The sequence below is a fragment of the Macaca fascicularis genome, chromosome 7 (genome assembly GCF_037993035.2).
Source record: "Macaca fascicularis isolate 582-1 chromosome 7, T2T-MFA8v1.1".
Classification (NCBI taxonomy): domain Eukaryota; kingdom Metazoa; phylum Chordata; class Mammalia; order Primates; family Cercopithecidae; genus Macaca; species Macaca fascicularis.
The window spans coordinates 167,687,592-167,715,329 of NC_088381.1; the positions used below are offsets into that span (position 1 = coordinate 167,687,592).

The 27,738-nt window shown below is 52.1% G+C and overlaps 1 protein-coding gene and 1 long non-coding RNA gene across 3 annotated transcripts in view; both read left to right on the forward strand.

The window, feature by feature from the left end:
- The window catches only part of HHIPL1 (HHIP like 1), a 77,686-nt gene that overhangs the window by 1,242 nt on the left and 48,706 nt on the right, over positions 1-27,738 (forward strand). Inside the window, exons 2-3 of one of the 2 annotated variants that reach the window (XM_065518439.2) lie at positions 18,204-19,811; positions 21,049-21,203. In XM_065518439.2, the coding sequence (XP_065374511.1) occupies positions 19,790-19,811; positions 21,049-21,203 (177 nt within the window). In that variant the 5' untranslated portion in view covers positions 18,204-19,789. The remainder of the gene's footprint in view (positions 1-18,203; positions 19,812-21,048; positions 21,204-27,738) is intronic. The other variant, XM_065518437.2, reaches the window with a different exon arrangement.
- On the forward strand, positions 22,616-24,204 carry LOC141407326 (uncharacterized). Its single transcript, XR_012416099.1, has 2 exons — positions 22,616-23,513; positions 23,699-24,204. It is a non-coding gene; the product is annotated as an uncharacterized lncRNA (long non-coding RNA).

Sequence of the window (27,738 nt, forward strand, 5' to 3'; positions counted from 1 at the left end):
TTCCAGGCAGCTGGAACAGCCAGTGCCAAGGCCCTAGGGCTGGCCTGTTAGGGGCCTGTTCCAAGGCCAGTGGGGCTGGGGGTTGGCCAGGGAAGAGGCGTGAGAGCTGAGGTCAGAGGTCAGAGATTAGAGGGGCCAGATCATGTATGATTCCAAGGCAGCTGGGGAGGCAGTGGGGGTTTTAGCAGGGAAGCAACATGACCTCGTTTACCTTTTTAAGAGGCTCACCCTGACCCACATGTGGAGAAGAGATGGAGGGGAGTACACAGAGCGGTCCAGATTCAATATCTCGTCTCCCACCCGTTCACCAGTCTCTCCAGACAGATGGTCAGGAGAGGGTGGTGGGGAGAGGATGGGCTGAGCACAGCTTCCAAGGTTAAACACAGGGATGCTGAGGGTCTCCCAGGATCTGCCCAAGTGAGCCAGCTCCTGAGGGGAGGGGATATCCTTCCCTCCGAGGCACTGCTCTGCTGGCCCAGCACAGCTCAGTTTGAGTTTAGAGAGGGAGGGGCTTTCAGCTTCTGCCTGGGGGAGCTGCAGGTCTGTCTTAACCCCCAGGAAGCCAGATTAACTTCAAGGAGCTCCTTGCAGGCTCCCTGCAGAATGAAGCCCGTGCAGAGTTGCTCCTGGGAGATTGAAGTGTAAACGTTGGATACACCATAGGAAAAACCCACCAGCTCACCAGGGAAGTTGCTGAGATAGCACTGTGCTTTGTGAGAACCCCCTCCCCATTCGTGCGCGGCTCCAGGTGGTTCCTCGGGCCTGTTATCTCTGCCCCCTGATCTCCAGAGCTAGCAGCTTCCGCTGAACTTCCAAGAAAAAAGAGAAGCCTCTATCTAGATGGGGTTTATTTGCGTCTTCTACAGGCTGTGTGGACCAAGGACCAAGAGTTCCTCTGTGGAGTCTTGATAGCTTTGCTCACGTCCTCCGGGTAGAACACAGACAAAGTGCTAGCGGTGGTGGTACTGGGTGGCTTGAGGGAAGATCTCTCTGCTCCCCACGTAAGGGCTGGGAATGCTTGGGCAAAACAGGATAGGACCAGAGGAGGTGAGAGGGCCCAGGGCTGAAACAGGGTCCTGAAGGAAAAGGGACTTCCAGGGCACAGCCACCTCCCGGAGGGCCCATATAATAGGGTCCAGGAGTAGGTGCCATGCCCCCGGAGTACTCACAGCCCAACAGAACCAGGATCCCAAAATGTCACGTGAACGTGACTTTGCTTTTTTTTTTTTTTGTCTGAGACAGGGTCTCACTCTGTCTCCCAAGCTGGAGTGCACTGGCACTATCTTGGCTCAGTGCAACCTCAACCTCCAGGCTCAAGAGATCCTCCCACCTCAGCCTCCTAAGTAGCTGGGACCATAGGCACTACCATGCCTGGTTATTTTCTTTTTTCTTCTTCTTTTTTTTTTTTTTCCATAGAGACAGGGTCTCACTCTGTTTGCCAGGCTGGTCTCAAACTCCTGCGCTCAAGCAATCCAATCCTTCTGCCTCAATAACTTTGCTTCTTAAGCCCCTTGGTCATGACAATTCTGCTTTGTTACAAAAACAGTAAAACTGGCCGGGCGTGGTGGTTCACTCCTGTAATCCCAGCACTTTGGGAGGCTAAAGCGGGCAGATCACGAGGTCAGGAGATCAAGACCATCCTGGCTAACACGGTGAAACCCCGTCTCTACTAAAAATACAAAAAAATTAGCCGGGTGTGGTGGCAGGAACCTGTAGTCCCAGCTACTCGGGAGGCTGAGGCAGGAGAATGGCGTGAACCCGGGAGGCAGAGCTTGCAGGGAGCCGAGATCGCGCTGCTGTGCTCCAGCCTCGCCACAGAGCAAAACTCCATCTCAAAAAAAAAAAAAAAAAAAAAAAAGAAAAGAAAACAGTAAAACCAAATCATGGTGCACTAACACAATCACACTCTAGGTGCCCAGGAAAAGTAGTTGTGAGTCTTTTAAAAATAAAGGTGCCCCACCAAACATTCTACCCCCGTTTTTTAAAAGACTCTCCCAGGATATGTGTGTTCATTTGTGAGAGCCAGCAGGGGCTGAGAACCGGTACACTAACACGTGATAGACGCTAACACATGGTCGACAAAATACTCCAAAACCTAGGGCCTGTGGGGGGAGTGCTGGTACAAGCTGGTGACAAGCAGAGTGTACCCCTCACTTTCAGGGGGAATGGGCTTTCTTACTCTTTTCCATGGTTGGGGCTCTGAGCTCCAACCCCAGAGGCGGTACCATTTGGTGTTTGCTGAGTGAATGTCAAACCTCTCAGTGCATGAAAGACTGAGTCTGAGGCCTTCATTTTGAAGGGGGGGGGAAACAGAGCCCCAGAAGGGAGATGCCTTTCCCAAGGTCACTTTCATTTTTTAGCTCAGTCAACATAGAGGAAATCTATGAGTATATATGCATTTATGCACAAACACATTTAAATGGGCATGTATATACACATTGCAATGCATTGTGGTAAGTACCACCAACGAGAATGGGCAGAACACATCATTATAGGAGCATGCTCAGGCACTGGGAATGGCTTCCTAGAGGAGTTGAATCTTGAAGGAGTTTGTCGTCTTGTGGAGTGGGGAGGAGGCTCCAGGTGGAGGAAGCAGCACAAGCAAAGGCCCAAAGGTGAGCAGGCGAGGGGTGTGGAGAGACACTATTACACCTTGCAGCTGGGGTGTACAGGAGGGAACAGCAGGGTGGGGAAAGTCAGGAAGAGGTTGAGCGATGGAGCTGGGCAGAGGAGGGTTTTGTGAGCCTCAGAAGGAAGCTGGGCCCTTTCCCTGGGGCCTCTGATATCTAATAATAGCAATGACAACGATAATAACCAACAGCACCTGCCACTGATCCTGGACTCGGTATATGCCAATGATTCTAACCTGCCATCTTTTGAGGGTTATAATAAACCTATGAGAAGGTGTCATTAGCTCTTCGAGGATTGAACATGGGTTCTTGTTGGCTTGGTTGTTTGCCTCCAAGAAGCTCAGATCATTGGGCGTGAACTTACAGGCAGTGTTCAGAGGCTTGTGGACACCCAAGGACTCTGGTATGGCCAACAGAGTGTGTGGTGGCAGCTGAATCTTTTTCAGGACAGTGAGGCAATGGTGGCTGACCAGGTCTGGGCCAGACTATGAGGTATCATCCTGAAAGGCTGCCAGCAGCAAGTCAGGGTCCACTGAAAAGTGGCTAAGTGTCACTAATATGGACAATGTTGACTGGGCACTTTCTAGGTACCCAGCACTGTGCTAGAGTTAGATTGTCTCACTGACTCCTCACTGATGTGGTAAGAACCCTCTGTTCCCATTTTATAGAGTAAGAAACTGAGGCTCACACAGGTTAAGTCACTTGCCCAGGGTCACGTGACTAGCAAGTGGCTGAATCAGGATTCGAACCCAGGACCATCTGAGCTCTGGAGTGTATCTGACCCCACAGACTACTGTCTCCCACACCTCAGTTTCCCTTCTCAAGGAGGAGGAATGGGGGGGATGCTCTGCGGTGTCTCTTCCGCTGTGACTCTGGTTCTGTGATGCTGGGTGTCGGCAAGGTGCCTGGACCCATGTTCACCACCCACTTCCTCCTGCTTCAGACTTTTCCACATTGTGACCAAGGCTCTGTGACTCTGATGCCTCTGAATGGCAACTGTGGTCAGAGCTCTCCAGCTATTTCTACTGATAGATCACTACATGTCATTGTCATTAGCTCAGTCTCCCAGCAACTCCATCACTGTCTGGCTGGGTGACCCTAGACTAGTCCCTTGTCCTCTCAGAGCCCCAGTATTCTCATCCAAGCCCTCCCTGACAGAGCTAGTGTCAAGCACTTGGCAGAGCTGTTGCAAAGCTCTGGGGAGGGGAGCCATGCTTCCTTTCCCATCCTCTGCACCAGGACTGTCTTCCCATTTTCCAGAGGCAAACACTGAGGTCCAGTGAAACAAGGATTGTCCAGGAAACCCCATGCTTGTCCCTGGCAGACTGTGCTACAAAGGATTCTGGGTATGGCCCTGGACTGCCAACTTCTTCCTTTTGGGGTGGGTCCAGCCCAGAATATGAAGATCCTCAAGAACACAGAGTTCAGAGGTCATGTGTCTCAACTCCCACATTTATAGGTGGGAAAACTGCATGAAGCTGGGACTACCAGTTTCCCTACATGCTGGACCCCCAGGGGCAGCAGTGAGAGGTCTAGGGCAGGATGGGCTCCTTCATCCCCACTGTTAACCAGTGTGCCAGGCAACTTTCTGGAGCTCAGGAAGTCCACACTGCACAGGACGGCTGAGGACGGCTGCCTAGAACCGCTGATATCACAGGGCAAGGGTGAAACTGAAGCCCTAAGGGCCTCATGTGTTGGCAAAAAGCCTCAAGTATCATCTGATGGCAGTGGGGAGCCACAGAAAGGCTTAGAGCAGAGGAGAGATCTGGCCAGACTTGCATGTGATTAGAAAGCACTCAACAGGAGGTTTGAGGGGAGATCCACTGAGACTAGCAGACAGTTAGAGAGGGCTTTAAGGCCAGGCAGGCCAGAGCCAGAGCCAAGTGGGAATGGAAGTAAAGAGATCGATGGGGACTCTCAGCATCTGAACCCCTCCCTTTCCATGACTTCCCAACCAGAGCCATGGAAATTCTCCCCCTGCCCCTTTAGCTGCTGACATCTCCTCACACCATCGCCTGATGGAGCAAGACAAGAGGGAGGCTCAACATACTGGGGCTGGGGATAGCAGAGCTGGCTATCGCCTCAATGCACTTAACATTATTCTTATGATGAACTGGTTCATATTAACAGAGAACACTGAGAAGCATATGCCTGGGAGCCCACCACCCAGACTAAATTATCACTACTTCTGCTTCTGATGCTCCTGCAGCCCCTCCTGGTCACAGGTCCCAGCCTTCCCCGACCCAAGGGTATCTAGGAATCTCAGTGTTGTGTTGGTTATTCCTGTGCTTTCAGCTTACCATATTTCTCCCTTATAAGATCGTATTTAGACCAGGCACTGTGGCTCACACCTGTAATCCCAGCACTTTGGGAAGCCAAGGCAGGCGGATCACTCGAGGTCAGGAGTTCGAGACCAGCCTGGCCAACGTGGCAAAGCCCCCATCTCCACCGAAAATACAAAAATTAGCCAGGTGTGGTGGCAGGTGACTGTAATCCCAGCTATTCAGGAGGCTGAGGCAGGAGAAGCGCTTGAACCCAGGAGGCAGAGGTTGCAGTGAGCAGAGATGACACCACTGTACTCCAGCCTGGACAACAGAGCAAGACTCCATCACACACACACACACACAGAAAGAGATAGTGTTTGATTTTGCATGCTTTTGAACTCTGTCTTCATGGTATAGTACTTCATGTGTTCATTTGCAGTGTGCTTCTGTGCTCATTATGTTGGCACATGTAGCTATAGTTCATTCATTTTCATAGCCATATAGCGAGGTTGCTCAACCTCAGCATGTTTGTGAGGGTCTATTCTGTGCATTGTAGGACATTCACCAGCAGCCCTGGCCTCCACCCATTTGATGGAAGTAATACCCCTGTCCCCAGTTTTAAAAACTAAAAATATTTTCATACATTGCCGAATTGCCCTTGGCTAAAAACCACTGCTATCTTAGATCCACTGCATGCATATATTACCTTTACTTTTCTCCTGTTGAAGGACATTTGTTTCTAGTTTTGTTTGTTTGTACGTTTGAGACTCTGTCACCCAGGCCAGAGTGCAATGGTTCAATCATGACTGACTGCAGCCTCAACCTCCTAGACTCACTCAAGTGATCCTCCTGCCTCAGCCTCCTGAGTAGCTTGTACTACAGGCTCTTACCATCTGAAATTTTTTGTTTTTTTTTTTTTTTTGAGATAGAGTCTCACTCTGTCACCCAGGCTAGAGTGCAATGGCACTATCTCGGCTCACTGCAACCTCCGCCTCCAGGGTTCAAGTGATTCCCCTGCCTCAGCCTTCTGAGTAGCTGAGATTATACGCGTCCACCACAACACCCAGCTAATTTTTAGTAAAGACAGGGTTTCACCATGTTGGTCAGGTTGGTCTCGAACTCCTGACCTCAGGTGATCCACCCACCTCGGCCTCCCAAAGTCCTGGGATTACAAATGTGAGCCACGATGGCTGGCCTTTTTTAAAGAAAGATTGGTTCTATGTTGCCCAGGCTGATCTTGAACTTCTGGCCTCAAGTGATCCTCCTGCCTCAGCCTCCCAAAGTGTTGGGATTTCAGGTGGGAGCCACCATGCACAGCCTAGTTTTTGGGGGTTTTTTTGTTTTGTTTTTTTGGTTTTTTTTTTTTTTTTTGCTCCTACAAGCAATGCCCTGTGGACCCTCTTATACGTGTCCCAACACACATGAGTATGAACTTTGCTCACATCTATACCAAGACAGAGAATGGCCGGGTCACACAGTACACACAGGTTGGCTAGACAGTGCCAAAGTGCTTTCCAAAGAGCTGGGGCTAATTCACACTCCTGCCAGAAGGATATGGGGTGTGCTTTGCCCATCCTTGGTGATGTCTGGGGTTGTCACTCTGGTGGAAAGTCATGCTTGTACTTTCCCTAACCTGCTTTGTCTTTCTTGAGGCTCTGTATTAATTCATTCTCACCTACTATGAAGAAATACCCAACACTGGGTAATTTACAAAGGAAAGAAGCTTGATTGACTCACAGTTCCGCATGGCTGGGGAAGCCTCAGGAAACTTACCAATCACGGTGGCAGGAGAGAGAATGAGAGCCGAGCGATGGGGAGAGCCCCTTATAAAACCATCAGATCTCGTGAGAACTCACTGACTATGAGGGAAACCGCCCCTATGATTCAACTATCTCCACCTGGTCCCACCCCTGACACGTGAGGATTATTACAGTTCAAGGTGAGATGTGGGTGGGGACACAGAGCCAAGCCTTATCAGGCTCTCAGAGCACAAGAGAGGCCCAGGCCAAATTTCATACTGGAGGTGCCCCATGTATTAGGAAGGCAACCCAGAAGAAGAAGAGGAAACAGCACAGCAGGTTTACTCACTTGGGATTTAATTGAAGTGTCTGTATTAATCAAATTGATGCTTTCACAGGTACACAAATACAATGTAACACGATTTATGCTACTTATAAGATAATTACAGGGTTTACATCAAGTGACAAATTCCAGGCCCCAGACACATGGTCTTTCTTGGAGTCCAGCTGTGCACTTCTGTAACTGTTGCACCACTTTGCTGGGAGTGGTGAGGCCCAGGCCCACCCATGATATGGGGGTGTTTCTGCCTCCTCCCCAGCTGTGCCCTCCTGGAGGATTAAGCCTTATTTTTCTCTGGGACCCTCAGTGCCTGGCCCCGGGGGTGCCCTAGGGGAGTCTGCAGCTGCACCCTCTGGGTCAGGTACCTCCAGCCCCCACAGCCTCTGGATGGCACACGTGCCAGGCCTTGGGTGCTGCCCTCGGCCTGAGGTCTACAACCCCACAAAGCCGCCCCACCTGGCCCTGCCCTGGCCTGCCCGCTGCAGAGATCTGAGACCAATCTCCTCCGGTGCCTGAATATTTCATGCAGTGAGGGTGGAATGAAAGTCGCAAAGTCCTTAATTGTTAATGTGGGTTCTGCTGGCTGCAGGCCCAGCCCTCCCAGCCCCTCCTGTTTGATACAACAACAGCAGTAACAGTAATTCCTCCTGCACCCCAGGCCTTGTCGTGACCTGCCCCGGGTGAGGCTGGACTGAAATGAAGTTATCTGAGGAGCCCCAGCTGGCCAGAGAGAAGTGGCGACACAAGTAACCATAACAACCAGACCAGGAGGCCCACTGTTCCCCAATGACAAACTTCTTTTTGTTTTTTATTTATTTTGCTTTTTTAAAATAAGCCTTATAATTTTATTTTTGAAACTCCATGCATGTGTTTTTTTTTTAATTAATTTTTTTTAGACAGAGTCTCACTCTGTCGCCCAGGCTGGAGTGCAGTGGTGCCATCTCGGCTCACCACAGCCTCGACCTCCTGGGTTCAAGCAATTCTCCCACCTCGACCTCCTGAATATCTGGGACTACAGCTGCATACCCACACGCCGCTAGTTTTTATATTGTTTGTAGAGGCTGGTCTGGAACTCCTGGGCTCGAGCGATCTGCCACTCAGCCTCCCCAAGTGCTGGAATTATAGGTGTGAGCCACGTCACCAGGCCTGAATGTGTTTTTAAATTTAAAGTTCCGGGCCGGGCACAGTGGCTCACTCCTGTAATGCCAGCACTTTGGGAGGCTGAGGTGAGCAGATCACTTGAGGTCAGGAGTTCGAGATCAGCCTGGCTAACATGGTGAAATCCCATCTCGACTAAAAGTACAAAAAAAATTAGCCGGGCGCAGTGGTGCACGCCTGTAATTCCAGCTACTCAGGAGACTGAGGCAGGAGAATCACTTGAATCCAAGAAGGGGAGGTTGCAGTGAGCTGAGATCATGCCATTGCACTACAGCCTGGGCGACAGAGTGAGATTCCATCTCAAAAATAAATAAATAAAATAAAAATAAACTTAAAATTCCTAGCATAGAGCCTGGGAACTCAGTAAATGTTTGTTGAATGACTGAATGATAAAGGAGGAAGCTGAGTTAAGTAGAAAAACCCTGGATGTAGAGTCTGTGTCTCTGGCCTGACCCTTACCAGCAAGGTGGCCCTAGGCAAAGCTGCACCTCCTCTCTGAGCCTCTGGATCAGGACCTAAAAACAGGACCATTTCATCCTCCTTGCAGGATGAGGAGATAGTCAAGTGACAAGAAAAGGAGGTGTGAACCCCAGGCCACACGGTGGGGTGGGAGGGGATGCTCTCCTCGGGAAAGGGTTGAGTCCTGTGGGTGCCCCGGAGCCCATAGTCTTCTGAGTGTTTGAAAACCGCACTGAAGAGCCAAGCCTTCTCTCAAGAGTAGCTCGCCCAGCTCAGTCCCAACACCAGGACACAGAACTCTGCAATGAGGATCTCAGCACCCTGAACTCACAGAGCCCCGGTGAGCAAACCAGAGCCCAAGAGGCAGCTAGCCGGTCAGGCTCTCGGAGCAAGGGCAGCAGGTCAGCCCTAGGACTCAGCCCCAACCACCCTTAGAATCACCGGAAAGCATGTGAAATGCAGATGCTCAGGTCCCGCCCCAGACCAAGTCCATCAGAATCTTGGGAGACAGTGATTTAGCAGCCCGAGCTGCTCTGGGCTACAGGAGGCACTTGTTTGTTGGCATCAGGCTGAGCTAGAAGGAGACACCCCCATTGCTGTGGGGTACCCCCCTCCCCAAGCATCTGACCTTAGAGATCTTTCTCTAAGGTTATCCAGATTCCCCAAACAATCCTCAAATGTGCTACTTCGAATGCATATGCCTAGTGACGCGGGAAGGGACGAGGGTTTCCGGAGGTCAGGATAGCGTTCACTTAATGCCCTGATTTTTTGTCCCGTATCTCATGGGATAAAATGAAAGGAAAGAAAGTAATAAAGATATGAAATTAAAAAAAAAAAATCTGAGACTCATGGACACAAGGCTCCCCATAAAAAGGGCCAGCAGAGAAGTGGAAAAAAGACCATATTGGGCACATTATTGTAAAACTTCACAACACCAGGGTTGAGAAAATCCTCAAACCATGTTCGGTAGAGTGCAGAGAAAAGGAATCAGAATAATGTTGACATTCTCAACAGCAAGTCCAGAAACTAGAAGGTCGTGAAGTGATGTCTCAACATCCTGAAGGAAAACTATTTCAGTACCGATGCAGTCCAGTGGGAGGGTAGAGTGAGACATTTTCCAATTAAAAAAAGAAAAATTATTTCCCAGACACTCTTTCTCTAAAATTAGGAATTAAACCAAGAAATAAGACATGAAGGCCAGGCACGGTGGCTCACGCCTGTAATCCCAGCACTTTGGGAGGCCAAAGGGGGTGGATTGCTTGAGCCCAGGAGTTCAAGACCAGCCTGGGCAACATGGGGAAACCCTATCTCTAAAGAAAATGTAAAAATATGGGCTTGGTGGTGCATGACTGTGCTGCCAGCCACTCAGGAGGCTGAGGTGAGAGGGTTACTTGACCCAGGAGGCTGAAACTGCAGTGAGCTGCGATTGTGCCACTGCACTCCAGCCTCGGTGGCAGAGTGAGACCCTGTGTCAGAAAGAAAGAAAAGAAAGGAAGGCAGTTAAAAGAAAAGAAGAAAGAAAGAGGGAGAGAGGAAAGGCAGAGAGGAAAGGAAGGAAGAAAGAAAGGAAGAAAGAGAAAAAAAAGAGGCCGGGCGCGGTGGCTCAAGCCTGTAATCCCAGCACTTTGGGAGGCCAAGACGGCTGGATCACGAGGTCAGGAGATCGAGACCATCCTGGCTAACACGGTGAAAACCCATCTCTATTTAAAAAAATACAAAAAACTAGCCGGGCGAGGTGGCGGGCGCCAGTAGTCCCAGCTACTCGGGAGGCTGAGGCAGGAGAATGGCGTGAACCCAGGAGGCGGAGCTTGCAGTGAGCCGAGATCGCGCCACTGCACTCCAGCCTGGGTGACATAGCGAGACTCCGTCTCAAAAAAAAAAAGAGAGAGAAAAAAAAAGAGAGAGAAAGGAAAGAAAAAGAAAGAAAGAAAGAAAGAAAGAAAAAGAAAGAAAGAGAGAGAGAAAGAAAGAAAGGAAGGAAGGAAGGAAGGAAACGAAACAAGACATGCGATTCAGACAACAGAAAGGGACGCCCAGAGTGAGGGCTTTGCAGACAGAAGCAATCAGCGCAGATTAGAAAAGGAGGCTCCCAAGCTCATGGATTCCCTTGCTGGGGGTGCTTGGCTGTTTGGAGAGGAATATTAGAGCTCTGTCAAAATTTGGTGAAAAGCCCAGAAAAAAAACAAGCAAGTCAAAACAAGGAGGCAATTATTAATCCCCAGGGAAACCCAGAAGTTGCACAAGGAAGGAAATCCAATCAGGCCATACCATGGCTCGGCTGGCCATAATGTTTATATAGAGTCACGTGCTGCTTCGTCACATTTTGGTCAGGGTCACACACACCATGGTGGTCCCGTCAGATAATATTGTGTTCTTACTGTACCTTTTCTATGTTTAGACACACACATTCTTGCCATTGTGTTACAGTTCCTACAACATTTTTCAGTACAGGCACATGCTGTACAGATTTGTAGCCTAGCGGCAATAGGCTAGACCATCTGGCCTGGGTGTGTAGTGGGCTATCCCATCTAGCATTGTATGCTCCATGACAATGATGACAGCACCTAATGACGCATTTCCCAAATCATATCCTTGTCGTTAAGTGATACGTGACTGTCGCATAGCGTAATATGTAAACAGTACTAATTTGACCAGAAATTATGGGGTAGCAATCTTGGGAGGATGGGGGAGGGGATTGGCCTGTGTGGGGAGGGGTGGGGACGTAAGTGGCCTGAAGCCTCCTCCTCCATAAGAGAAAGGTAAGTGAGAGTGTCACAAGCTGGAGGGTCAGTAAGGAACAGTACAAGTGTGTTGTTTCCAAATCTAGAGAAAAGTTGCAGAATCAAATATAGAGAAAAGTTGCCTCTGGGAACTAGGAATTGGGTAGAGAGAGATAACGCAGGGACTTTTTTTTTTTTTTAAATAAGCTTTATAGTTTTATGTTTGAAACTCTGTGCATGTGTTTTTAAATTTAAAATAATAATAATAATAAGCCTATCATTGGACCTCTCCTTGCAACAATGGAAGCTAGAGGACCGCAGAACGATCAGTTGCCTTTAAAATCTGGGGGAAAAGGATTTCCTGCCTGGATTTTATGCCCACAGGAAGGCTCAACCTTGTAAACCTTGCAAAAATGCAAGGCCTCAAAATAAAATTTAAGTTTAAATAGAATATAACGACTGTGCACCTTCTAGGAAGCTTTGGTTGCACATGCTCCCATAGGAGCTGAGAACAACCAGGGAGTGTGTGATCACCCAGGAAGGAGGATCCTTCCCAGGGGACAGAGAAGTGGCCCCAGAGCAGAAGATGCGGAGCTTAGGGCAAAACAGAGTAGATCACAGACTGTCAGAGCATTTGACAACACCAGCACTCAGTTTAGAGTAGATCAGATGAAAAATTAAGAAGAGACACATAATACCTTGCAAGTTATAAATAAATGCATTCACTCCAGGGCACACACAAACAAAACTGTACAAGAAACCGTCATTGACCACTTCCTGACTTTCATGGAATAATATTTACGCAATCATCATCATAAAACCCTTAACCAGCTATTAACTAAGAAATGCATAAAGCCCTCTAAAGAGGCTGAGGGAGGGGAGGCGGGAGTGGGAGGGTTTCAGAGAGCTGAAGCCTCATCTGTCACCATGAGAAAGCAACAGAAATGTCTAGAATTGAAAAATCAAGAAATAGCAACGTAAACATCTTATGAGAAATGTGGAGACTGCAAAGCCAGAAAGAACAACTAAATGTGGAAACTGGTTGCTCTGGGGAGTGGGGAAAGGGAGGGGAGGTGGGGAACCATCTCATTTCCTTGCAAGCATCTTAGTGTTCCATGATTGTTTTTACCCTAAGTGCGTGCATTATTTTATTTAAATATCAATATAATTTATTTAAATAGTGATAAAACCTAGCTCTGGGCTGTGGCATGTGAAACAAGTAAGGAGGGCGAGGAATATTGCCTGATGGAAGCTCGCAGACCAGACCATCACCAGCAACACCGCAGGCCCGGGCCTGCCTGCTGGAGAAGGAAGCCTGGTCAGCCCCTCAGTTTCCCCAGTCATTTCCAGTTTGCAAAGCTCGCTCTGGGCTGTTTCCTCCTCCCATCCTCCCAACAAGGCTGCAAGGTGGGCAGGGATGACTGTACCCATTTTACCTGCAGAAACTGGAACTATTGGGCATGAGTTTGGGGGTCCATAGAGATTTCTCCCATGGCAGGTGTGCCAGCGAAGGCAGGCGGAGGACCCACCCAACAGCAAGGGACAGGCAGTCCCAGCTGGAATTTCAGAGCAGGGAGGCACCTTGCCTGGTCCAGGGGCTCCCAGCGGGGCAGCTACAAACCCTTCCCTTCACCGTACAACCTGTTCTTAGTCACACATCCCACCCTCAGTGTCTGTCAGAGGGAGCCCTTCACCAAGCAGGTGGGGGTTGCCCTAGAGAGAGGACACTGCCAGCTACCAAAGAGGAAGGGCTGGCACCAACCGGGGCTGCACAAGACTTGGTATCCTGGGAATCTCAGAGCTTTGTCCTGGAAGCCCGTGGGAGAGCTGGTCTGGGAAGTGGCCGGGCTGCCTGGCGGACCCGTGGAAGGTCCACCCGGGCCTGAGGAGCACTCGACTGGTTTGATCCTAGAGGACGCTTGGAGATACCGAGCCCCGTTAGGAGGGACTCACCCAAGGAGTGAAACGCCCAGCTCCCTGCTGGGCTCCACATTTAGGGCTTCTCTTTGCCTCATGGTTGCCAGGAGATGCATGAGCTTCAGCTTCCAACTCCCCCTTGTAGCCTGATGTCCCTAAAGCCTACCTCTCCAGCCCTGACCTGTGCATACAGCCACTACCTGAGGTTCACTCTGGCCTCACCCAGCCAGCTGAAAACCTAACAGCACTGGCAAGGCCTCTGCCTGGCTTTTCCTTCTCTCAAAGATTCTCTGGAACTCAGCTCAGCTGCTTCCTTCGGGTGCCTCCTCTCCATGGGGCCCCTCCCAATGCCTAGGCCGGTGTGGGCACAGACACCCCAGGAACACTGCTGGCTCTCAGGGACGCAGGTAGAAAAGGAAAGGGAGGGGTGCACATCTGGTGTGTGGGGCTGGCCAGTGCACCTTGGAGCTCACTCCTCTCTGCAGAGCCCGGAGCAGGGCGCGGCCGGGCAGGAGGAGCATGGAGAAGCCTTGCAAAAACATCATGCCAGGCCTGGGCACAGCTCTGGGCACTGGGATGTTCTCAAAGCAGCCTGTGTGGCCTGGGGACTGGGGAGGCTGAGAGGGAGACAGGAGCTGTGTAATTTGCAATGGGCTGTTCCTCACCAAGCCTCACCATAATCTCACTATCCCTCCCGGCAGCCTGGGGACTGGCCCTGGTGCTGGTCCATTTTACAGATGCCACAACTAAGACTTACAGTTGGCTGGGCGCGGTGGCTCACGCCTATAATCCCAGCACCTTGGGAGGCTGAGGTGGGCAGATCACGAGGTCAGGAGTTCGAGACCAGCCTGGCCAACATAGTGAAACCCCGTCTCTACTAAAAATACAAAAATTAGCCGGGTGTGGTGGTGGGCACCTGTAATCCCAGCTACTTGGGAGGCTGAGGCAGGAGAATCGCTTGAACCTGGGAGGCAGAGGTTGCAGTGAGCCGAGATTGCATCATTGCACTCCAGCTGGGGCTACAGTGCAAGACTCCATCTAAAAATATACGTATACACACACACACACACACACACACACCTATACATATACATATATATATATATATTTAGAGTTTAAATAAATGCATCCTTGAAGCTGCAATGTAAGCAGGGGATTCTTACACCTGCGTGATGATAAGACTCAGTGGGATACTTGCTAGGTCCCCTACCTGGAGATGGGAGTCACCACCTCTGAGTTCTGGAACTGGTGTATTTGCCAGTGTCAGGGTAGGGATCAGGCTGGGATGTCAAAGTTCAGGAACTCTTGAGTGCTAAGCCAGGACCTCTGAGCCCCCTGTCCCCCATCCTCCCCATTTGCCCTATTTCACAGCCGGGTGATATTTAGCCCAGCCGTGGTGCATGGCTGTTCCCGCTGCTGGGCGCTGGTTCTATTATACAGAACTCCTATGGGAACGTGTTTGTGCACAGCTTTGCTTTCCTGTTGGATTGTTTCCTTGGGGTAAGTTCCCAGAAGTGGGATTCCTGAGTGGAAGGAGGGATATTTTCCCACCCCTAATCCACATCCTTAACAGAGGCTGGCCCCAGGATGAGGATCCGGCCTTTCTCTGGCTTCAAGGAGGGGCAGCCGGCAATCCCCGCGTGGCACTTCCAGAGGAAAATGACAGACCTTTCCCTTTCCTGTAAGAGCTAATTACCAGCTGGATGATGCGTTCACGGCTGTCAGGGCAATGAGGACCCAGGTGACTCAATGCCGTCTTTCTTGGACCCGCCTGGATTGCTCAGCCAGCCGGTGATGGATTTTTCTCTGTGGAGGTCACAGGAAACAAGAAAAGCGTCCCTCAGCTCCCCAGGGAGTCAAGTCTGTCAGCAGCTTTGGGAGAGGGCAGCAAGGAGGCCTTGAAATCCAGTGGGCAGACAATCCCTCTGCCCTTCCAGACAACAAAGCGCTTCTGGCCCCTCCAACCTGCCGGACAGGAATGGCTGGCTGAGGGTCCGGAACCCCTGCCCTGACCTGGGCCTCTTGCATCCCAGCACCCCCACATCCAGGTCAGAGTCCCTGGCTAGATCCAGCCTCTGAGGGGCAAGAGAAGAGGGGTGTCCAGGCTCCTCCTTAAGGAAGCCCCTTCTTCCCCCAAGGGGGGCCGAGGGCAGGCATCAGCCCTTCCCAGCTGTCACCACTCAGGTGTGGGGGGGTCAGGAGCAGTGAGGGAAAGGGGGACAGGGGCCGCTGTGGAGGGTCACTTGTGGGCAGTGGCCTACCAGCTTCCCACAGGAAGGAGGGGTCTCGGCTTCCCAGGGCTCTGGCCGGCTGCCTGAGCACAAGGGTCACTCTCCCTCTGCCTGCAGAACATAGGGAGGCCAGGCCTCTGGGCAGGGCCCATCTCCGGAGCTCTCTAGCCTGTTTCCCTCTGGGGACACCCTCTGAAAGAGCAGCAGGAGTCAGACCTGGAGGCTGGCCCCGCCCCTGCCGCCAGCTCACTTCCCCACCAGAGTGCGGATTCTCCGAAGGCAGGACTGGGGTCTGCCCTGTCCCAGGCTCAACGTAGTGAGTTCCCTGTCCCTAGAGGTGAACAAGCTAAGAGAGCATGGCCATCTTGCAGAGGTATAGAGGTAGTGCTTGCTGTGAGTACCCACCCTAGGTCACCACCTGACCACGACTTGCCCTACTCTTTATGTTACGCCCACTTTTCTTTTTTTGAGACAGGGTCTTGTTCTGTTGCTCAGACTGGAGTGCAGTGGTGCAATCTCAGTACACTGTAACCTCAACCTCCCTGGATCAAACCACCTCCCACCTCAGCCTCTCAAGTAGCTGGGACTACAGGCAGGTGCCACCATGCCTAGCTAATTTTTGTATTTTTTTGTAGAGATGGAGTCTCACCATGTTGCCCAGGCTGGTCTTGAACTCCTGGGCTCAAGTGATAGTTCATCGCAGGCACAGAAGGCCGCCCTCTGTCCTCACCACCCACCTCTGCTGTTCAGCTGGCGAAGGCCCTCTCTGATCTTGAGGCAACTGGGATGCCTGTTCCTGGGTGGGACTGGGGGATTTTATGTGGGTTACACCAACCCCAGCTGTTGTGAGTGGGCACTGGAGCCTCACAGGCTCTGCTGAGTTAGCCCCATCCTGGTGCAGGGGAACTGGCTGATTCCTCCCAAGGACTCGCCCAGGTCAGGACACCCATCCAGGACCCACTGACCACAGATGTTTTTAGAGAACTTCCTGTGGGCAGCCCCAGCAAACAGATCTCTCCATCTCAACCTCAGAGGATTCCCTTTTTTTGAGACACAGTCTTGCTCTGTCACCCAGGCTGGAGTACAGTGATGCGATCTTGGCTCACTGCAACCTCTGCCTCCCGGGTTCAAGCAATTCTCCTGCCTCAGCCTCCCAAGTAGCTGGGACCACAGGTACCTGCCACCACGCCTGGCTAATTTTTTGTATTTTTAGTAGAGACTGGGTTTCAACGTGTTAACCAGGATAGTCTCTATCTCCTGACCTTGTGATCTGCCCACCTTGGCCTCCCAAAGTGCTAGGATTACAGGCATAAGCCACCGCACCTGGCCAAAGATTCACTTTTTAAACACAATTCAGGAGGCAGGGGGAAAATAGGACCTTGCCATCAACTTGTCAGTTTGCGCAATTGACCTTTCGCACCTGAAAGCAGGCTATTCTTGTTCTCCCTGTTCAATTCCCTTCTGTTGGTTTCAGTCTCTGGTTCCACCTTCTGAGGTTTCTGGAAATGTAACGTTCTCATGGGACATTGCCTTTGGCACACCTGATAAGCTCTAATGGCTCCATCCAGACTCGATTGAAACAGGCAGGGATGAAGGCAGAGATCTGTGGCCCACCCTTAGAGACCCTCTAACTCTAGGTTGCACTGGTTTACAGAGTGTCACCCCTGGGGTGCTCTGTCCAGGGAGTCATGGCCTCTCCTCATTGCCCTGCTCTCCAGCCCACAATTTCCATCCTGCTCAAATGACAGCATGAAGAACTTGCTCCCCGACAACAGTCATCTGTCACATGGCTGTGTGACATGGTGCTGTCTTTGCCACCAATGCCCTATCCTTCTTCCTCACCTGACTGACTCATGCCAGGACACAGCTTTATGAAATTCTTTCCCATGATCCCCCCAAGCTGTCTGGCTCCCACCAAACCCCAGGGTTCCCAGTGTCCCCAGCAACATACTGTGCTGGCCCTGTCTGCCTACCTGCTCGGCCACCCTTTCCACCGAGGGGTCCTGAGATCCCCACAACCCAGCCCAGGGTGCAGCCCCTGCAGAGGCAGCACCGTGCTGTTGAAAGAGCCCAGGCCTGGGATCAGCTAGGCTTGGGCACATGGTTGAACCTCTCTGAGCCTCACTTTCCTCATTTGTAAAATGGGATGGTCGCCACATTGAAGAGTGCTAGTGAGAATCACAGGCCAAGAGCATAAAGCACTCAGCATGCTGTGAACTGAATGAATGAGCGCTTCCATCCCTGTCATCAATTTCATAGCCTACCTGGGAGTTAAGACGGAGGCAGTGCAAAGTGCTGTAAACAAGACCCATGTGCTAGGGAACTGCCAGGAAGGGCGGCAGTTCTGAATGGGGAGCTGGGAAGGCGTCACTGCAGAGACGCGTGTGCTGAGCCTGAAAGGAGGCTCCCATTCCTGCAGGCGGCAGAGCTGGGGAAGAGCATCCTAGGAAGACAGCCATGCACACACGTGCATGCCAGCACGGGCTTTTATCCTTTTAATGGTGTATGTGATTTAATAGGGGTGTAACGGTGCCCGGGAGCTGCCTTAGCAGTTTTGAATGCCTATTATCCTTTAAGGCTGGCTCTGAGAGAGCCACAATTTCTTGAGGTATGAGTCCACGGAAATCACTCTCCATTAGCATGAGATTATGAAAAGAACTCAGCCCGGGAGAATTTTGGTGAGTTTTGGGAAGTGGTGCAGTTGAGATGACAATAGACACTTTTTTTTTTTTTTTTTTTTTTTAGACAGAGTCTCGCCCCAGGCTGGAGTGCAGTGGTACGATCACAGCTCACTGTAGCCTCAGCCTCCTGGGCTGTGATCCTCCCACTTCAGCCTCCCAAGTAGTTGGGACTACAAGAGTGCACCACCACACCTGGCTGATTTTTTTTTGTTTTCTGAAGAGACAGGATATTGCTATGTTGCCCAGGCTGGTCTCTAAATCCTGGTCTCAAGCAACCCTCCAGCCTCGGCCTCCCAAAGTGCTGGGATTACAAATGTGAACCACCACACCTGGCCCTGAAAGACTCTTGAAGGAAGAGGATGCAGAGGCTCCTGCCTGCAGCAGGCAGCACCGGACTCCCCTCCCGAGGCTGCTGTACCTGTGATTTGAGGAGCTCAGAGATCTTTTCCTAGCAGCCCCGCCAGTGCTGGCCCGACAAACTGCCTACAATTCCATCATCACTCATCCTAAAATGTAATATTTTGTCTAGGAGAGGGAACACTTTGCTTTATTATTGAGGGAAAAGGAAGATGGAAACTTACTTTACTTGAGTACCTACTATATGCCAAGCATGAAATGGGCACCTCTCACATTGCCTTTGAGCCCACAAGGCAGCCAGGCCAGACAGGGGAGCTACTCACCCCTTCAGGTGAGAGAATGGAAACTCAGAAGGGCCTGAAGCTTGCCAAGAGCTTGGCAGACCAGGATGGGAACCAGAGCTGATTCTCCACCCTCGCTTCGGCCACGGCACTCAGCCACTTCTCCTCTTCCCTGGCTGTGGCTCCCTGGAGCACGGGATGAGATAAAGCAGGGTTTGGGGGCACTCGGACCTGGGTTCAGGGGCAGACCTGCTGCCAATCAGCTCTGTGGCCTGAGCAGTCGCATCTCGGGTGTGTCTTCATCTGTGGATGGGCCAGCAGCAGCACTGACCCCACGGGGTTATGATGGGGACAGAAGGAGCTACAAAGTCCGTGACACAGCACCTGGGCCAGGGCTCAGGAAGGGGCAAGACCGTGGTGTCTTCTTACCAACTCCCACTTGGTCAGGCATTTACAGCCCCAGCTCCCAACCCAGGCACAGCCCACCCCTTCTCCGACCTTGACAGCAGCAGGAGTGGGATCCAGCTCCCTGTCCCCCACGTCTCCATCCTGGAGGATCTAAGGCAGAGCAGGCAGCGGCCCAAGCAGTTGGCCTGTGAGTGAGTGTGAGTTTGTTCTTGGGGCCGGGCAGCCTCTGCAGGCTTCTGCCTCCTCCCTGCACCACTCCCGGCAACCGTGATTCTCCACTCCACCCAGGAACCTACTTCAGGGAACCACAGAGGCCAAATTCAGAATCCCTACTTGAACCACTGACCTTTTGCCTTCTCCAAGGCCGGAAGCAAGCCCTTGCCTGCTGCACGCCTCAGTTGCCCCATCTGTAAAGTGGGCAGCCCATCAAATTCACATCTCCCTGGCTGAGAGTCATCTGGAGAAATAATGAGTACGTGACCTAATGAAAATTGCATGGTGCCTGCCAAGCGAAGTGGGTAAGCCATTGGCCCAGCACTGTCATTACAGGAGGTGAAGCAGCGTGTGGGCTGATGACTGGCAAGGGGTGCTGGAAGCTTTCATCATGGGTTCCCTTGGGAGGCCAGGTAGGTCAGCTTTGAAAACACACAGTGCTGCGGGGCCTGCCTTCCTGTGGCTTCCAGGCCAGGTTGTCCAGAATTCTGCCTGTGCAGCCCCGCCCCCTGCAAGCAGGAACCAATGCACCTGAGCAGCCTCCTCCCATCTGCAGAGGAGGAAGCTAAGGTGTAGGGAGGGTCAAGGTACTGGCCTAAGGTCCCACAGCCAAGGGGTGGCTGGGAGGTGCAGCCAGGTCTGCCTGGCACAGAGTCTGGTCTCCTGACCACGATGCCAAGCTGGTTATTACCGTCACCACAATAGAACACTAATAATAGTTGTCATAATTATTATTATTGTGGAGGGCTGTTCTCCAGGCAGGCGGGTCTGGGTTGCTGCGTCACTGGGGACAGATGGCTGGGCAGTGCCCACAATGAGGCAGGGTCCTGTCCCAACCAGCACTAGGAAAATGCTGGAGACGGGAGGCTGAGCCCATCCTGCAGCCTGGGTCAGCAGCCTGGGGCCTCACCCCACCCTCCATCCAATGCTGGGTGCAGGCAGCCTCTCCAATGCCCCATCTGCCCTGGAGGGCTCTGGTGATGGATACAGTGGAGATTCGTTGAAATGAACATTAAACATTCAACCAGAGGCACTCACCACTTTTATAAAACAGAGTCCCCCGTGCCAGCCAAGAACCCTGAGTTTCAAAGGCTCCTGCTCTTGCTGGTGAAAGGCTCCTGCATGGACCCTGGGTCCAGGCTGCCAGAGCCCAAAGCCTAGTGCTTGTGCCCACTCCTCGTGTGACCTTGGGCAAGACTCCCCACAAGTTGCTCTGTTTCCCCATCTGCATGACGGTGCAAAATTCAAAGTCGTTGTGAGGATGAAGTGAGCTAGTCCTGTGTCTGGCCCACATCCATGCTCAATGAATGCCTGCATTGCTATCCTGTCAGGTGGGTGCAGCCAGAGAAGTGGTCGGCCTGATGCTGGAGGAGTCACTGAGAGATGACTGTAGACTGACTTTGACTCTATGAGAATGGGTGGCCTCTCATGTAGTCAATGTGTGGCTGCTGTGGCTGTGACATTCCCATGACCCCAGCAGGCATCTACTATGGGCTGGTGAAACCAGAGTGCTTGCTGGCCATGGGGATACAGGTGTGTGTGTGTGTGTGTGTGTGTGTGTGTGTGTGTGTCTATGCATGTGCGATCTTCGGGGCTCTGAGACGGCAGGGAGCTTGCAAAACAGGTTCCCGGCTTCCCTGTTCCCATCAGGATTCCAGCTGGATCTTGTTCTGCTCTGTCCTGCCAGCCCCGACTGTGGGAAAGACGTGGAAACTGCTCCGGACCCATTCCTGGCCTGCAGGACGTGGCCCATCCAGCTACCCCCACTCTGGGCTTGGAGGCCAAGGCCACAGCCTGGAGATCAGGTAGTCCAGTGCCTATGTCAGCCCCAAGCTGGCCCTGTGAGCTCCCAACAGGATGGGTGCCCAAACTGCAGTTTGCCTGAAAGGGATGGCTCCGTAGACACAGGCCTGAGAAGGGCTGGGGTAATTTCTTTCTGCTCTCTGAGGCAGTATTCTAGGTCCTGGGGATCTGGGTCATAACCAGGATTCCTCTCTCCCTGATGTCTGCCCTGCATACTCTATGCCTAGGTGACACAACGTAGGATTCAGGGGCTACAGTGCCCAGCTCAGGCCTTCTGAAAGCCGGGCCTGCAGGCTCCTCTGTGCTCCCCTCTCCTGGCTCCCTGAATCTGTTCCTCCTCCCTTGAAGCATCCCAGCCACCCTGCAGAGCCTGATGCAGGGCTTACCCCTGGGGGAATATTGGGGCAGTGAAGGAAGAGAGTGATACATCACTGAATGGCTGAGGATAGGGAACGCACCAGGGACTGTGTGTGACATGGAGTTAGTGCTCACCAGGACACTTGAACCTGAGTCTGTCAGAGCCCAGAACCAGAGCTCTCACTCACAATGTCACACCACCCCTTTCATCCATCCGTCCAGCTATCCATCCATCCATCCATCTATCCATCCACACACCTACCCATCCATCCACCTATCTGCCCTTCTATCTATTCATCTACTCTTCCATCTTCCCATCCATCCATCCACCCACATATCCATCCATTCATCCATCCATCCAACCATCCACTCACCCACCTACCTACCTATGCATCCATCCACCTATCTGTCCCTCTAACCATTCATCTACTCTTCCATCTTCCCATCCATCCATCCACCCACACATCCATCCATTCATCCATCCATCCATCCATCTGTCCACTCACCCACCTACCTACCCATCCATCCATCCACATATCTGTCCCTCTATCCATCCATCTACTCTTCCATCTTCCCATCCATGTATCCACCCATCTGCCCATCCATCCATGTGCATCCATCCATCCATCCATCCATCCATCCATCTGTCCATCCATCTGCCCATCTACCTGCCCATCCATCTGTCCATCTATCCATCCATCCTTGTTTACATTTCTTCATTCACTACCCATCTCCTAAGCCCCTAGTGGACGCCAGGTTCTGTGCCAGGTGCCAGGGTGCCAGAGATGAATGAGTAGAGGTTCTGATACTCATTCAGGCTGGAGAGACAAGTCTGGGCGTTGTTTCAGTGGAGCATGGGATACCAAACGCTCTGGAAGGTCAGCCCAGGAAGCTGGGGCAACTGCGAGAGGCAGAAAAGTGTTGCTGAAGTCCAGGTAAGCTGGGCTTGGTCAGAGAACACACTGAGTTGGGGAGAGCATTGGAACAGGCCTTGAGAGCTAGAAAGGAAGTCACCAGGCAAAAAAGGGGACTGTCCATGGCAGCCCAGACAGAGGCAGGCGCACACGCAAATGCAGGATGGGAAAGGTACATTTGGGGATTACAAATGGACAGAGCAGAGTCAGCACGGTCAGGATGGGCTGGGAGGAGAGGGCAGGAGAGGCCCCCAGGGAGGAAGGGCTGGAATGCCTGGCCAAGGGTCTGCACCTGATTCTTTATTTTTATTTTTATTTTAATGCTGAGATGAGTTAAGGCTTTGGGGGACTGTTGGGAGTCTGCACCTGATTCTTTAGGTAGTGGGAGGGGCGGCTGTTAGGCAGGGAAGATGCATGATCAGTTTGGCAGTCCTAGAGGGGGATGGATTGGAGGTGGCAGGCCATGAGGGACTGCTGTGATGGGCCAGACGACCAGTGCTGGTGGGAGCACCGAGGCCTGGAGAGAGGCAAGACCTGCCAAGGTCCTATTGTGAGTGCTCCCAGGCAGGCAGGAGCTCAGGGCCCCAGGTAGCATGGCAAAGGGCCCAGGTGCTGAGGCCATGGGACTGGATGGGGCAGGTGTGCCGTGGCTTTGTGTGGGGGCAGTCTCTTCCTTTCTGTCCTCTCTGAATGAAAACAACACCAATGGCCGGGGGTGGCAGCTCATACCTGTCATCCCAGCACTTTGGGAGGCCGAGGCGGGTGAATCACCTGAGGTCAGGAGTTGGAGATCAGCCTGACCAACAGGGTGAAACCCCCGTCTCTACTAAAAATACAAAAAATTAGCCAGGCCTGGTGGCAGGCGTCTGTAATCCCAGCTACTCGGGAGGCTGAAGCAGGAGAATCGCTTGAATTGAGAGGCAGAGGTTGCAGTGAGTTGAGATCGTGTCATTGCACTCCAGCCTGGGCAACAAGAGTGAAACTCCAACTCAAAAAAAAAGAAGAAAAGAAAAGAAAAGAAAAGAAAACAACACCAACAAGGTTTGGTAAATATGTATTTTCTTTCCTTTTCTGGGGAGGTAATTGGGGGTCATAGGTGACCCCAGCTTCTTGTTCCCAAACTCCTGGAGCCCTCCCCGCCTGCATGCTGGAGGTTGCACTGTCCCGCGGGTCCTTTCTAGCTTGCTGTGTGGCCTCAGTTAGGTCTCTTCCCCTCTTGGCCTCAGTTTCTCCCTGGCTTCATAGAGCTAAGCCCGTACCTGCTCTGCCCACTGTGAAGGATGGCAGGAGAATGGAAGACGAGGTAGTGCTTCTGGAAATTCGAGATGCCAATTCCAAGCCTAGGTGCCTCCCTGCCTCCCAGGAGCCTCCCCTGTTGTCCTGGTCATCGCAGCGCTGTGCTGTGGCCACCAGCAAGACCGGCGGCACCAAGGGGCCCCCTAGCGGCCCGAGGAGTTGCTGCAGCCACATGGGCCCAGGCACATCCTTCCCAGACACCAGCTGATGTAGGAACTTTCTTGGGGACCCAGACCACGTGCCAGGCACTGCGCTGGGTGCCAGGCCAGGGAAACATCATCTCCTGGCAGCCCTGTGAGGTGGGCCTTTCCCCATCTTATACCTGTGCACACCTCCAGGGGACTGTTCCATATCATCAGGTTGCTGGACAGCCACAGGCTGGACTATGCCACTGAAAATCAGTGAAATAAACAAGAGGCAGAACATAAATAAAAAATAACATGAATATGTATTTATCTTAAAAATAAAGACTGAGTATGCTGGCTCAGGCATGGGCTTTCTCTGGGAGATTACATAAGAGACTGGCATCACTCAGGGTTTTCTGGAAGGCTCCCTGGGAGGCGGGGGCAGGGGCGTGGGCATAGGGTAGGAGGGACCCATGTTCACTGAATTTCATTTTGAACTTTCTCATTTTTTTTTTTTTGAGATGTAATCTCAAATCTCCAGCCCAGGCTGGAGTGCAGTGGCACGATCTTGGCTTACTGCAACCTCCACCTCCTGGGTTCAAGTGATTCTCCTGCTTCAGCCTCCCAAGTAGCTGGGATTACAGGTGTGTGCCACCACACCTGGCTAATTTTTTTTTTTGGTATTTTTAGTACAGACAAGGTTTCACCATGTTGGCCAGGCTGGTCTCGAACTCTTGACCTCAAGTGATCTGCCCACCCCGGCCTCCCAAAGTGCTGGGATTACAGGCGTGAGCCACCACGCCTGACCCTTTCTGATTTTTGAACTATATAAATACGCCAAAGATTTAAGAAGTCATAGACTCATAGGCTCAGGGACAGAAAAGAGCGTAGTGGAAGTGTTCTCATTTTCCCCTCAGTTACAGCAGAACTGACAGGCGGCTGCTCAGCAACTATTTACTTGCCTGCCTCCAGTGATGGGGTGCTCATCCCTTAAGTGGCCAGCGCCCAGTGTAGAAAGACCCTCTCTCTATGAGTGGAGATGCATCGCCCTGGTTTCTACCCACTTCCTGAGATAGCCCTGTGGGAGTCTGTAGGATAGCTAGTATTGGCTGAGCCCCCACCGGATGCCAGTCGGTGGCTATGGATTCAGCCCCAGAGGAGCTCAGAATCTAATTTCTGGGATCTCAGCATTGGGCAGGGCACTGAGGCCATTTGGTAGAAGCTGCAGCCAATGCAGGACCTGCCCCACTGCACACCGGGCAGGCAACCTGGAAGAAGCCCCTGGTCCATCCGTGGTCCCTGTCATTCCACTGCATTTCATCATCTGACTCCGCCTCCTCTGTCAGCCTTTACAGAAAGGCCTTGGCCTCCGTGGTGGGGTGCTCACACCCTTACACTGGGTGCTCTCATTGGCTGCATCTGACCGGGTCTCAGCCAGCTTAGATTCCAGCTCAGCATCCCTGAGCCTCAGTTTTCTCATCTATAAGATGGGGGTTAATAATAGTACTCACCCAGGAAGTAGCCAGGAGGAGCAAGTGGGACGATAGTGATAGGCACTGTGGAGTGTGGAGGAAGCCCGAGAGATGACAGAGGAGAAGGGTCCACCACCCAAGGCTGCTGCCAGCACGTAGCATGTGGGTGTCAGGAACAGGACATGCGGCCTCCCCGTCACACAGACTCTGTGTTAGTTTACTAGGGCTGCTGCGCCTGCAGACTTCGATTCCCTCGCTGTTCTGAAGGTTGGAAGTCCGAGATCGAGGTGTCAGTAGCAATGGTTCTTCCTTCTGAGGCTTCAGGGTCGATATTCTGTCCTCTGTCTCTCTCCCGGCCTCCGGGGGCTGCTGGCAATCCTGGTGTTCCTGGGCTTGTGGAAGCATCACTGGATCCCGCCTTCACCTGCACATGGCCTTCTCCCTGCACGCATGTCCTCTGTCCAAATGTCCTCTTCTGATAAGACCCCCAGTCCTACTGGATTAGGATGTACTCTAATGACCTCACCTTCACCAATTCCATCTGCAGTGGCTCCATTTTCTTTCTTCTCTTCTCTCTCCTTTCCTTCCTTCCTTCCTTCCTTCCTTCCTTCCTTCTTTCTTTCTTTCTCTTTCTTTCTTTCTTTCTTTCTTTCTTTCTTTCTTTCTTTCTTTCCTTCTTTCTCTCTTTCTTGCTTCTTTTTCTTTCTCTCTCTCTTTCTTTCTTTCTTTTTTTTTTTTTTGACAGAGTCTTGCGGTGTCACCCAGGCTGCAGTGCAGTGGCACAATCTCGGCTCACTGCAACCTCCACCTCCTAGGTTCAAGCAATTATCCTACCTCAGCCTCCCAAGTAGCTGGGATTACAGGCATGTGCCACCATACCTGTCTAATTTTTGTATTTTGGCCAGGCTGGTCTTGAACTCCACCTCGGCCTCCCAAAGTGCTGGGATTACAGGCGTGAGTCACCACGCCCGGCTGAGTTCCATTTTCAAATACAGTCACCTTCTGGGGTACTGGAGTTAGGGCTTCCACATATGAACTTGGGGGAGACACAGTTAAGCTTGTAACTGACCTCTACCGTCCTGGCCCCAACACCACTCTGACATGGGAGTCACTTTTGCGCTCTGGGCCTCATTTCCATGTGGGGACACTGGGGACACGTGGGGTTGGACTAGCCATGATCTGAGGGTCTTTTCTGCTCAGAATTTGTAGGCACCTCTGTGACTTCTGGCTCCTGAGACGGAGTCTCGCTCTATCACCCCGGTTAAGGTACAATCTCTGCTCACTGCAACCTTTGCCTCCTGGATTCAAGCAATTCTCCTTCCTCAGCCTCCTGAGCAGCTGGGATTACAGGTGTGTGCCACCATGCTTGGCCTTCAACTCTGCCCTATCCCACCCTCCACTCTGCCCTCCCTATGGTCCTGCCGTGGGCCTTGACTGTCCTACTGGCTAAAGTGCCCTGGAGCCCCTCCTTTGGCTCTAAGCCCATGCCCCAGACATCCTGGGATGAGGGGTGGGCTCTAAAAGCAAGGCCAGACCAGGAGGATTCCCTCGGGATGGGGGCCTGGGACCGAGCCTGGGAGTGGACACGGGGCAGGGCCAGTGGGGGTGACACCAGCAACACCACCAGCATCTGGCCCATCTACCAGGCACAGCCTGATCTGTGTTTTGGGTCTTGCACTAGAGTCTCTGTCATTCACCTGCAGCTGCTGACCCCAGGTAGGGGCAGGGAGAAGGAACAGGAGTAGCTCTGCACACGTGTGGAGGTGCCTGTGTGTCTGAGAATCCCCAACTCTTGCATTGGGGTAGATCTTAAATATTATCCAGGCCCTAGCAGGAATCTGCACTCTCAGAGGTAACTTTGCAGCCTCTACTGACTTACCTCTGAGGACAGTGAGCTCACTACCTCTGGGGGAAACCCAATGCCCGTTCGTCAGACTGAACTGAAACCCTCTTTCTGTTGGCCCCAGCTCCACTCTCTGGGCTTCGCAGGGCAGGGCTGCTTCCTCCTTTCTGTTGAGAACCTCCAGTCCTCATCCCATCCCACATCTCCCCCCACCTCTAAATATGCTCCCATTTGACCTTATCACCAAGTGGTTCTGAGTAGCCAAGCTCTGGGTGGGCTATCACTTCCCTTTTTCTGAGTGTTAGATCTCTATTAATGCAGCCAGGACCACAGCGGCGTTTGGGTGACTCCATCACCCCCATCTCTACTTGGACTTGCTCACAGGTGTTGCCCCAAGACCTGCGTCCTGTGCTGTGCTATGCAGGCAAGCATTAAGACTGAAGTCCCTCCCCGTGTGTCTGCATGGCGGTGCGCTGGCCGCCACCTCAGCTCATCACATCCTTTAGAAGTCTGAGCCAGTCATGTGATTC